Source organism: Galeopterus variegatus, unplaced genomic scaffold (genome assembly GCF_000696425.1).
Source record: "Galeopterus variegatus unplaced genomic scaffold, G_variegatus-3.0.2 Scaffold1672, whole genome shotgun sequence".
NCBI lineage: Eukaryota > Metazoa > Chordata > Mammalia > Dermoptera > Cynocephalidae > Galeopterus > Galeopterus variegatus.
This window is the reverse complement of record NW_007727783.1, coordinates 285,289-297,798: the sequence shown is the minus strand read 5'-3', so window position 1 is coordinate 297,798 and position 12,510 is coordinate 285,289. Positions and strand designations below refer to the sequence as shown.

At 46.0% G+C, this 12,510-nt stretch overlaps 1 protein-coding gene and 1 pseudogene across 1 annotated transcript in view; both read left to right on the top strand.

The window, feature by feature from the left end:
- Positions 1-255: 255 nt before the first annotated feature.
- LOC103595075 lies at positions 256-1,038 on the top strand (annotated as a pseudogene).
- A 3,728-nt stretch (positions 1,039-4,766) lies between these two features.
- Positions 4,767-12,510, top strand: part of PHB (prohibitin) — an 18,377-nt gene continuing 10,633 nt past the window's right edge. Inside the window, exons 1-5 of the mRNA XM_008578381.1 lie at positions 4,767-4,849; positions 6,057-6,171; positions 7,644-7,805; positions 9,861-10,003; positions 10,176-10,292. Coding sequence (XP_008576603.1) covers positions 6,084-6,171; positions 7,644-7,805; positions 9,861-10,003; positions 10,176-10,292 — 510 coding nt within the window. The 5' untranslated portion in view covers positions 4,767-4,849; positions 6,057-6,083. The remainder of the gene's footprint in view (positions 4,850-6,056; positions 6,172-7,643; positions 7,806-9,860; positions 10,004-10,175; positions 10,293-12,510) is intronic.

Genomic DNA, 12,510 nt, shown 5'->3' with positions numbered 1-12,510 from the left:
GTCCCGGTCCGGTACGGGCGTGACACTGAGGGTTGTGATCCATTGCCGGTCACGAAAAAAAAAAAGACAAAAAGGAAAAAAAAAAAAGATATTACTTACAACTAAAGAAACTGCATTTCCAGAGGGGAGACACGTCAAGCAGGATTGGAAATGGGCACTCCATGGGGATTCACAACAGGCCTTCCATCCCAGATTTCAGAAACCCAGATGAACAGAATGGCCCCAGAGAATCACCAGCCAGACTTTTTTACCATCATGAGCGATTCCAGCAGGAACGTGATACCACAGGATCCAGCTAGTTCTACAATATGGAAGAGGCATCAGGAACGTACCACATTCACCCACAGACAGTATGAAGAGTTGGAGGCTCTGTTTAGCCAGACCGTGTTCCCAGATAAAAATCTCCAGAAGAAACTAGCTTTGAAACTCAATCTACTGGAGTCAACAGTGAAGGTTTGGTTCAGGCACAGGCAATTGGAATTGAGGAAGCAGCAGCAGCAACAGCAGCAATCACTAAAACAACCAAAGCAATTCCTTTCAGCCAAGAAGAATATGCCCATCTCACCGAGCACATCTGCCAGTCCTTATTCTCTTTTTCCTGTGGTTTCGTATTTCTATAGCTCGCTCCCACCTTAGACCTTAGGCCCTTCCAGTCAGGCATGGGACTCTATCTTCACTGAGAGTTCCCCAAGTGATTTTCAAATGCAAGATCCTCAGTTGGAGAGGCTAGTGGCCTCAGTTCCTGCTTTGTACCCTGATACCTATGACTTAGCCCGAATCATAGAACTGTACTGTTTTCCTGATGGGGATGAGATGTCCAGCTCTTCCTTCCACTGTCTATTATCAGTATCTCCCACCCACAAGGCCCCAGCTAGGAAGACAGGGTTCGTCTCTCAGTGCTTCTGTGGGTCCAGCTGTAGATCTATCTCCTCGACAAAACTGGTCCAGTAGGACAAGCCCAAACTTTGCAGCCTACAGTCGAAGAACAGCCTGGAATTCCAGAATACATCCAGTATGGTAGGCTTTGGATTTCTCTGATCAAAGTCTAGTAAATACCAGACAACTTAGAAAAGAGATCTTCTTACCTCTTGCATATGACTCTCTTTTTTCCTTTTTCTGATTTTTAAGCCAAATATCTGGGTCAGTATCACTTTGATTTCCATGGAAATATTGTAAAAACTAGAGTTTTTTTTTTTCCAAGTATAGCTCAGCACTACACAATCAGCCCCATAACTCGCCCTGGGGAAAGACCTTTCTAGTCCCTTAGATGGCCAGTGAGACTCCAAAATTCCCTCTTCCCAAAACTATCCTGGACTTTTTAAAAGAGGGACAGCAGTTTTAGGGGTTATCCACTTTTAGTGAGAGAAGGTTATAAACTTACATCTTATTGCTAATCTTTAGCTTTGGGGGGGGTTTTAAAGGGGAATTTTACTCAAAATTTGAGGGGAAATCACCATCATCATTAGCTTTAATATAGTACAAGAGTCCAGACATTGTAAAAGGTATAAGAACTGGTATAGGAATAGATAAAACAGATTTTTGAAGATAGGACATGTTGGAATTTAATCCCCAATATGGTATTTGAAAGGTGGGGCCTTTAAGAGGTGATTAGATCATGAGGACTAGCCCTCATGAATGAATTAACTCATTCTTAGATTAATGGGTTAATGGGTTATCAGGGAGTAGACTGGGGGCTTTAACAGGGAGCAAGCGACCACATAAAAGCGCTCTTGCTCAATCCTCGCCACGGGATGTTCCTTGAGACTCTACAGAGGCCCCACCAGGAAGAAGGGCCTCATCAGATGTGCCCACTGGACCTTAGACTTCCCAGCCTCTAAAACTGTAAGAAATAAATTTCATTTTTCTTATAAATTAAAAAAAAAGATATTACTTATAGAACACCCCTTCCCACAACTTGAAAAAGCACAGGCTTTGGTACCAGACATATCTGCCATTTATCAGCTGTGTGACTATAAGCAAGTTACTTGACTTCTCTGAATCTCCATTTCTTCATTTCTGAAATGGAGATATGAAAATATAGCTAAATAAGTTTATGTATTTATGAAGCAGCTGGTCCACAGTAGGTGTTCAAGATGTATTTGTTCTTATCCCCGACCTCTGCACCTAGCTGAGGAGGGAGGCTGAAGGGAAACATGCTCTATGCAGCAGCAAACTGGGCCCACTCCTAAGGCTGATGCACTAATGCTGCTCTGTTCCTAATCTTTGCTTCATCAGTTAAATTATTCCCAAATACCTTCCTGAGTTTCCTTATGCTGTCTTCTCCCCATTTCTCCATCTATAAACTAGCCCAGGTCCATACAAAGCCCTCATACCACATGAGTTTTCCTGTTTCCTTTGCTTCCCAGCACACAATGTGGCAAAGCAGAAAGAATACAGGGCTTTGACCCAGAAGACCTGTGTTCCAGTCCAGTCTGGCTCTAAGTTAGTAACCATGAGCAAACCATTTAATCTCTGAACCTCAATTTCCTTATCTGTAAAATAAGGATGATGGGTTGTAGTACTGCTCAAGTGAGATGCTGTGTACAGACTTGAACATTATAAAACATTATAGAAAAATTGGTTACTTTTAATATTTTCAGCATTTCTGACATTGAGATTGGATTAAAAGCAAACTCTGCAAGACTCTGGAGCACCCTATCTTGTTTATCTGACCAGAGGCTAACCAGCCACTTCGACACCCTTCGTCACTGATTCACTCAACACATACTTAGTGAGCGCCTACTGTGTGCTGTGCTGAGAATGGAACAATGAAGACATCAGATTGAACTTCCAGATCTCATAGACTCTAGAGATGAGAAGAAAAAGTTAAGGTTGGTTGGTACAAACTCATACCACCTGAAGAGTGCTGCCACGGATATCTCCAGTCATTTGATCCTCTCAAATGGGGACAAAGGGCCGGCCCGGTGGCGCACTGCTACAGTGCGCCGCTTGGGAAGTGCAGCGGCGCTCCCGCCGAGGGTTCGGATCCCACATACAGACCGGCCGCTCACTGGCTGAGCGAGGTGCGGGGGCAACACCGAGGGTTGCGATCCAGTTGCCGGTCCGGTCCGGTACGGGCGCGACACTGAGGGTTGCGATCCGTTGCCAGTCACAAAAAAAGACAAAAAGGAAAAAAAAAATGGGGACAAAGAAGAGGGACAGAGAGGAGACAAATGTAGAAAAAATAAGTTAAAAGAACCCAATCCCAGTAGACTCCAGAAATGTGCCTAATTTTGTTAAAATTAAGTGTCCATACACCATTTATGTAGTATCCTAGCCAGGAACGCAAAACCTGAATCTAATCATGAGGAAACATCAGACAAATACAAAATGAGAAACAGGTTTTGTTTTGTTTGGGGGGGGGGTATTTGTTTTTATTTATTTTATTTTAGTTTATTTTTTAAAGAAAATGTAATTTTATTAATGTCATTTTTGGGGCCAGCCCGGTGGCGCACTCGGTAGAGTGTGGCGCTTGGGAGTGCGGCGGCGCTCCCACTGAGGGTTCAGATCCCATATAGAGACCGGTCCGCTCACTGGTTGAGCGCGGTGCGGCCGCAACACTGAGGGTTGCAATCCTGTTGCCGGTTGCAGTACGGGCGCGACACCGAGGGTTGCGATCCCGTTACCAGTCACGAAAAAAGACAAAAAAAAAGGGAAAAAAAAATGTCATTTTTTTACATTCTAGGATGTTGTTGCAGAGCAGTTGGAAGGAGCAGGGAGAGGGGAAAGGGAAAGGAAATGTGTTTGGATTTTTTTTTTTTTTAATGTAATAAAAGACAAAAGAAGGCTGAGGAAATTTTTCGGATTAAAGGAGACTAAAGAGACATTAGATATAAATACAGTACTTCATCTTAGACTGCATTCTATATTCGGGGGATGCTATAAGTTCATTATTAGGTCAATTTACAAATTGGAATGCAGAGGAAGGATTACATTTACTCAAGAGGATTCCTTATTCTTAGAAAATACAGAGAAAGAAAGAGGAGAGAAAGCGAGAGGGGGAGAAGAAGGGGGAGGAGAAGGGAGAGGGAGGAAACAAATGATAAAGCAAATGGAGCAAAGTGTTAACAATAAGTGAATCCGAGTAAATGGTACACATGTGTTCTTTGTATTTTGTTCCTACAACTTTCCCAAATCAAATGGTTTTTAAAAATTGTGTCCAGGGGACCTGGAATCTAAGCCAAGCCTCTACGCTCACTTGGTGCATGACCCTGAATGAATCCCTTCTTCTCTATCAGTCTCAGTGTTCTAGTCCAGATGGTTTCTAAGGTTCTCTCTGGCTCTGACAATCCATGTCTCACGACTCTGAGGACGTTTCCAGATAGGACTTCAAACAGCAGGCGTCCTCAACTTCCCTCAAGGACTCTCGGGCCACAAGTTATCTCACCACAACTTCCTCCAAGGTGCCCAGACATCCTGGATCTCTCACCATGAATTTGTCCCTAACTATGTGTGCCACCAGCGGGAGGCCCAGCCTCTCCTTCCCAGGACCCTAGGGATCAACTCCCGGCAGTCTCTAGCACTAGTACAAACAGGCACGTGCATTTATCCCCAAGGAACTACAGCCCCAAAAGGCTTTGCGGCAACACCTCAGGGGTTATGGCCAAAGAGGAAAGGTTTTCCTGCATAGGCCAGCTGCTGCACGGCCTTTTGGGAATCGTAGTTCAACTGAGAAGGGTCGCGGAAGTAGCGTAACGCTGCAAACTACTCTTCCCAGAATTCACAGCGCTCCTCCCCACCAATCGGAGGCGCGGATCTTAGAAAGAGGGCGGGGAAGAGGAGGGAGCTACCCGGCGCACGCTCAGTATGTGTGGCTGGGGAATTCATGTGGAGGTCAGAGTGGAATCAGGTGAGTATGGTGGGGGACGCCAGGGCCTGTATTTGGGTAGCTTTGCAATTCTTCTCTGCCTTCCCATACTCATTGTAGGCGCGCGGGGTGCGTGTGTGGGTCCGCCTCGTGGGGGAGGGAAAAGGAGCTGATCGCGGACAAGCCAGAGGTTGAGCAGAGAAAAGGAGGTGTGTGTGGGGGGGGCAGGGTGAGGAATAATCCAGAAGCTATTAGAAATGGAAAAGACTGGGTGTCCTGGACTCAGAGAAGGAGAACTTAAATGCAAGTGGAGAGATTAAGGTAGTCTTGGGTTGAGCGCTGGGAAGGAGGGAGGAAGGGAGGACTTGCGATTGAAACGGACGACGTTGGGGCGGGGCATTAAAAAGTTACATGCTGGCCTGGTTTCTGGTTAGGGCAGCTGTGCTCCCGAACCCCACCCTCCCGATTCTTCCCGAGCTCTCCCTCACCGTGCCGCTGTTTAGAGCCTTTCTGCCAAGTTGGTTCTTCTGTTATCTTGGTTCCAGAATGTCATCCAGCCCTTGCTTCCATAATAACAGGTCATCGTTATTACATGATGTTCAGAAGCAGTATGGTGAGGAGTTTAGCTCTGCCTTCCAGCATTAGGCCTCTAGGTACTGCTTCTGGTTCTGCCACCTAATAACTGTGTGAGCTTGGGCTCCTCACATAACCTCTCCGTGTGCCTCAGTTTCCTCATCTGTAATAATTACTTCATAGGGCAATTATGAGGATTAAATTGCTCTTAGAAGACTGCCTGATATAAGTGTTAACTGTTACTGTTGTTTTTGGTGTTGGCGTCACCATGTAGCACATTCTTTGAATTATTTGCTCAAACTAAAATTGCACAGAACCAACCACTGCCTTTCCCTTGGGGCCTACTTGTCCAGGAAGTGGGAGAGTGGTTTAGTGTGCTGCTGAGTTCTCTGTGGATATCAAACCCATGCCTTGTTCCTATTATTGAACCAGGTGCTCCAGACCCACTTCTTTAAATAGTTGAAAAAGAAACTGAAAAAGAAAAAAGCAGAGGAATTGATTCTGTACTTCACAAGCTGCACAGTGTTGTATATTAGATGCCCTTCAGTCGATGATTTAGAGTCTGCGGGAGTTGGGGGAAAACAGCCAGCTTGAAAAGTGAATGCTGTGCCTCATAGAGGGCTTTCTCAGGATCTGGGGTCAAGTTGTTTTATTTTGTTTTGTTTTTACCCCTTAGGTGTAAGTGGGTCCAGCAGAAGGAAACATGGCTGCCAAAGTGTTTGAGTCCATCGGCAAGTTTGGCCTGGCCTTAGCTGTTGCAGGAGGCGTGGTGAACTCTGCCTTATATAATGGTGAGGCCCTGAGGTGTGCTGGGTCACCACTTTTTGCTGGAAGATTTCTGTTGGTTTACACAGCCCAGATGACACTCCTGATAGTAGCTGCTGTTTGTGACGAAGAGGGCTCATCTACTGCCATCCCACGTCATATGGGATGCATTGTGACTAGAGCACCTGTTCCTTTAGTCAAAGGTTCTCACAGAGCCTTTATTCAAAAAGAGCCTTCCAGCCCAATTGCTGGATGAATGTTTGCAGCTGCTCTTGTCAATTCGAAGTGATGCTGCACCACCCAAATGCAGCAGAGTGTCAGGATTTTACCAGCTTGCTTAAATGGAGATCTCATTTGTTCTCTTCTGCTTGTGTGTGGAGCAACTCAGCAAAGACTTTAGACCTGTTTGGGTAATCTTGTACTGAGCAGGAGCTTTTGCTCTACTGAAGTCGTGTAGTTCCAGAGAAGATATCTTCGAGGTGCGTGGCCCAGGTTTTAACAGCATGGCAGGAGTTTAAGCGGCTCTTCTTCCACTTTACTGTGTGGCCTTAGGCAAGTTGCTTCCCACTCTCTAGGTCTTAGCTTCCTCGTTGGTCGAGCAGTGGGATTGAACTAGTTTATCTCCAAGATCCCCTCCAACTCTATCATTCTGTAACTTTCAGTGCTGGAGAGCAGCAGTCGATTCACCTACCTGGCTGACAAAAGGAGGATTACTTTCAGAGTGAAGATATTTTGACTAACTGTAAGGAGGTTCAGAGAGGCAGAAACAGTAACTGATTAGAGAAGGCTGCTTGGCTTATATGTCACATCTTTTTTTTTTTTAATAATAGTTATTTTTTATTTATCATCATCATCATCATTATTATTATTTTTATTATTATTATTAATTTCTGGCCACGGTACAAATCTTAATACGTTTATGGCACGTCTTTATACTGTGATCCTTTTGGCCTCCACCTGTATAACTAAACAGTAGTTGCCATTCCTGAATGTCTCTCTGAGTCAACACGACAGCTCTGTAACCCCTTAAAACTTTAGAGAAACAGAGTTATTAGAAAGAAAGAGTGGGACCTTATAAATTTTAGGATTCCCGTAGTGAGGGTGCTGTTTCTGGGATCACTGGGTTGAATTGGAGCCAGGATGGACTTGTGGTAACAGTGAAGACCTTAGCAAGTTTTAGAAGTTTTGGGAAGCGATTCCTGGGAATGTGTTGGTGAGAGTTTGGGGATGGGATGGTTAATCAGAAAGCCAAGGAGAAAGGATGCTGTAAGGAACAGATCTTGTACCAAAGTCCTTAGAGAGAAATGTGGGCTAGGAAGTGATTGCTTAGTTTTGTAGCTCTTTAGAAGCCTCTAGAGACCAGAAGTTTGGGAAGACAGAGCAGGAGAGGGGAGACTTAATAAATGAACAGAAAGCACCAGGGATCTTTCAAAGACATGATACTTTGGGGTAAAGGGAAAGAGGGGTTTTCTGACCCGTCATTATCCTTCCTTCCTAGTGGATGCTGGGCACAGAGCTGTCATCTTTGACCGGTTCCGTGGAGTGCAGGACATTGTGGTAGGGGAAGGAACTCATTTTCTCATCCCTTGGGTACAGAAGCCAATTATCTTTGACTGCCGCTCTCGACCACGTAACATTCCAGTCATTACTGGGAGCAAAGGTGAGTCTTACCTGTGGATCAGGTAAAGTAGGGAGTGTGGAAGTGGTACTGTGCTCTTTCATTAGGTCCAGAAGCATCTGTGGGACACCAGGATCCAAAAGAGATTGGACTTTACATCATAAGAATTCCTAGCATATTTGCCCTGGAGAGCTTTATATGGATTCATAGAAATAGATACTTAAGGTACACACACAGACAGCAATAAGTACAAGCTTAGAGAAATATACAAGGCTATATCTTAAGAGTTACACAGTGATCTAATTTTAAAGAAATATAAATGTGCCTTTTGCTCCCTGGTTGACCCTTCCCATCAGCTGTTGTTCTCCAGAGTGACTATATAAACCAGTCTCTAGCTGTCTGTCTGCCATAGTAGCTGACTTACCCTCTGCCTTGCTTTCTGTGGCCTGTGATGCAGCAGTGCAGACCTCACGTCATCTTGCAGGCTGAGCCCTGAGAGCATTCTCCTGGCATCTGTGACACTCCACTGGACTTCCAGTCAGAGCCTGAAATGAATTGTCATCACTGTCCTCTCCCATCCTACCCATAGAGGAACACAGGCAGTAAATGGAATAGCAGATGTGGTTCAGCAGTGACATTTATGCACATAAAGAGGAGAGGGTCACATTGGTATTGGTTTATTATCTTGATAACACTCAATGCCTTCTGTGCTATTCCCCAGCAGATGTTTCCTTACTGGGATTGTGCAGGCTTTGTGCTGGGCTGAAGGATGGAGGGAGTTCAAAGATGACGAAAACAGGAGCCGTTAAGGAGCTCAGTCTGGCTAGGAAGATAGACATGTGAACAAGCAATTATAGTAGAGTGGGGGGAGGACCAGGGTCAGGTCATATGGTGTGTAGGGGAGCACAGAAGAGAGCAGCTAGCTGTCACGGGTGCTGGAAAGGCTCCTGTAAGAAACTGATGTCCGAGCTGAGACTTGAAGAAGGAGAAATTTGTTGGGCAGAGAAGAGGGGGAAGGATAATTGGTAAATCTTTTTCTGTTGCTTCTAGCCGGAAAGGAGAAGCAGCCTCCTGTGAGAGGTCTGGCTTGCCTGCTACAAAAGAGGAAATAAAAGGTGGGGTGGGGGGTAATGGAGAAACATTAACTTTAACTTAAAAGCCTACTTCTGAGCTTCCTCCTCTTTGGGATTTCTTTTGTTTTGTTTTGTTATTGTTCTAAGGATACGTGATGTATCTACTTCCAAAACTGTTGAAAGGAACCTCCAGAGACCAGGGACTATTACGTGTTAATACGTTTCCCACCTCTTGGTGTCTGGTTCAGGACTTTACCTCATGGGCACTTGGCCCATACTGTTGATGAGTGCGAGCAAGCTGTGATGGTGCTTTAGCTCCGAGCAGGCCTGAATTGTCCAGGGGAAGGTATAATTCCCTCCCTGGGTCCTTTGATTGGGCTGAGTAATGAGAAGGTCGATCGGGACCATACATGAGTCTGATAACCTCTTACATCTGTTACCCATTTGACAGTGTTTTATATCTGTGTTCTAGTTCAGTTTCCCCCAACATTCTTGCAAGGCCTGGAAGGCAGATGAAATCATCCCCGTTCTCACAGACAAGGAGATAAGCTCAGGTTGGCTGAGGCTTAGTGAGGCCACATAATTAGTAAACAGCAGGATGGGGTTGGACCTACAGCCCAGGTCTTTGCACTGCTAGTCTAGTGCTATTCACTGGACACACCAGCCTTTCCAAGGCTGACCCATCACTTGGGCCACATTCATCAGGCCTTGGAAGGGCCTCACCATAGAATTCTTGGTATTGGCCTGGCTGTCTTAAAATTCTCAGTGTTTCGAACATTACATGGCACCTATTAGACATACAATCCAAGTTGCTGATATCACTGAGACCTTTAGGTTCTTAACTCTGTGTGATGCTCTACTGGGTTCTCTGCCAAGGAAACCAGGCATGAATGCTCCTTGCCCTCTAGGGTCTTACAGTCAGCAAGTTTACTTATAAATTATTGCAGCTAGGACATAGGAGAGGCCGCTTGTTTCCCCACTTTGGTTTTTATGTTTAACTCCAGTGTTTGTCCCCTACTCTAAGATTTACAGAATGTCAACATCACACTGCGTATCCTTTTCCGGCCCGTTGCTAGCCAGCTTCCTCGCATCTTCACCAGCATCGGAGAGGACTACGATGAGCGTGTGCTGCCGTCCATCACTACAGAGATCCTCAAGTCAGTGGTGGTGAGTGTACAGGGCCCCTCAGCCTCGAGCCCAGAGCACAGCCCCAAGGTGTTGCTGGGTGGCCGGGAGAGCTTGGTAGTGGGTTGGTTGGGATGTGGCTGTTGGTTTCCTAGTTCCTTTTCTGCCTCCTCATTAACCTGACCTGCTCTTCTGTCCCTCCCTTTGAAACCAGGCTCGCTTTGATGCTGGAGAACTAATCACTCAGAGAGAACTGGTTTCCAGACAGGTGAGCGATGACCTGACAGAGCGAGCAGCAACCTTTGGGCTCATCCTGGATGACGTGTCCTTGGTAAGATCCTTAGGGAGCCTGAGGGGAAGGGGCTGCAGTTCTTGTTGAGGGGCCTGGCTCCATTTCTGGGTGAACACTGGTAGGTCCTGCCTTCCACTTTCCTAGATGTGAGACTTGAAAACATGGAAACTTCTTGATGGTATAAGGCTGTCTCCTTGGGCTTATAATAAGAGTTGAGGGTTCTCTTACCTCTCCTTTGCCACACACAGTTTTCTTATCACCTCTGGTTGTACCCAGCTGGTCCCTAACCACTAGATTTTTTACCTGCTCCAAACTATGAGTGTTGCCCAAAGCTCCCCAGAAAGAGAGATCTCGTTACCCCTGTTTGACACAGGAAGAAACTGCCTGGCTGGCAGAGACCAGAGAGCAGCTTGGGTAGTCTTTCTCCCTAGTGCAGACCTCCCAGCCTGACCCCTAGGAATTTTCTCACACTGACAGTCTGAAGCTCAGTGAAGTGAGTTCTGGGAACCCCTGGTGAAAGGTGATAGCGCGTAAATGAACGGTTATGTTCTCCAAGGCCCAGTGTGGGGGGCAGGGGACATCTCTGAGGTGTAAGCTATCCTCTTGAGACATTATAGTCTGTGTGTTTATATGACATTGAATATCATAACTCAGAAAGCAATACAGGCAGGATAGCATTTCAAGGTGCGGAGGGTGAGGGGAAGGGGTCGTGTTTCTCGATTCTCTGGGAAAAATCATTTGGAGTGACTTGTTCGGGTAGTGAGGTAAAGGGTTTCCTGTTCGGTTCTCCCGTGTGCATCACTAGGGAAAGGCACCACTCCCCCGTCAGCATCTGTGCAGCTGTTTAAACAGTCGCGCTCTGTGACACCCAGTGCTAACCCTAACCCGCAGGGCCGTGCTCCACCTGGCTGCAGCGGCTGGCAGTGGAAGGGGTTGTGGGCTCCCTCTACTGGCAGGATGCCAGGCTGCAGCCATTCGACTCCGGGCTCTCATTCACTGTTAACCTGAACACCTTGGCTGTGAGCAAATACTAAGTAAAAACCTAAGAAAAAACTTGGCATTTTACTAAACTTTAACCACATATTCCATTCTGGGGAAATGTGGGCCGACCACAGGAAACCGTATCTAAGAAGTGTGAGAAGAAAATTAGATTTCGTGGGGAATTTGCTGCCCTCAGCTGGCTCTTTTAGAAAGAATTTTTATTCCTTAATTATACATTTCATTTTTCATATCTCAAGATTATATTTTTTTACCCAAACTTTGAACAAGAGTCCAGAAATGGATCAGGCAAAGTAGAACAGCTGCTGGAAGACTGTGGGACCAGGGTTTACTCTTCAGGAGAACATTGGGGCTGCTTATATCTTCTAAAAAGGCAGAGGTTGGAGTAGGGAGGAGGAAATGAAAGAAACAGAATTTGATAGTGAAACCAATGCTCTTCCCTTTATTTCTTTTTCAATAAAAAGTTGGTTGAATAAGTAAGTTGCTCTAAGCTAAACATGAGGAGTTCTGAGATGGGTTCCCCTTGTTTGTACTATCTTTAGAGACAGTAGCTACAGCCAAGTCTTGGTTATTTATGTGATATGGGGAGGTCTGTGCATAATCAGACTTTTAAACCTTCACCCTGACCAATGGCTTTACCTGCCTTCTCTTTCCTTTAAACCTTTTACCAGAACCACTCACACATCAGGAATACCATGATTTGCGTTCCACCCTCTCTCGTCCCTTTCCTGTTTAGTGGTGGAGTTTCTGTGAGAAAGAAGTGGATGGTTAATCCATAAGCAGAGAGCATCAGGCTCTTGAATCCCTGAGAACCAGCAGCATCCCCCACTCTCAGGGGCTCAGTTTTCCATCTGGTCCCTTTGAACAGGGCATCAAAGGACCTTGGAAGAGTACTAGGCAGTAATGGGGGTCCTAAACCCCACAGGTCTCTTCCTTTAGGGAGGTGGTCGATTGAGTAGGTGCCTTCTGGTGCCCATGAGCCACATCAAAAGCCCCAGGGGCTATTTTCCATGAGACCACCGCACTGAGCGTGAAAGAACGATGTATAGGAGCAGTTGGGGCAGCCAAGGATTGGGGGGTGTAAACTCGGTTTGGACGAGGATGTGGAGGTAGAAGGGTATTCTGGCCTCGTGGATACCTCCAGCTGCTAGAGCCATTCCTGCCCTCTTCCTTGCAGCGGCTGTGGAGGCCGTCCAGCAGCGCTGTCTAAGCAATCACTCTGCCTCGTCTTGTGCTCGCTCTCTCCCCTTAGACACAT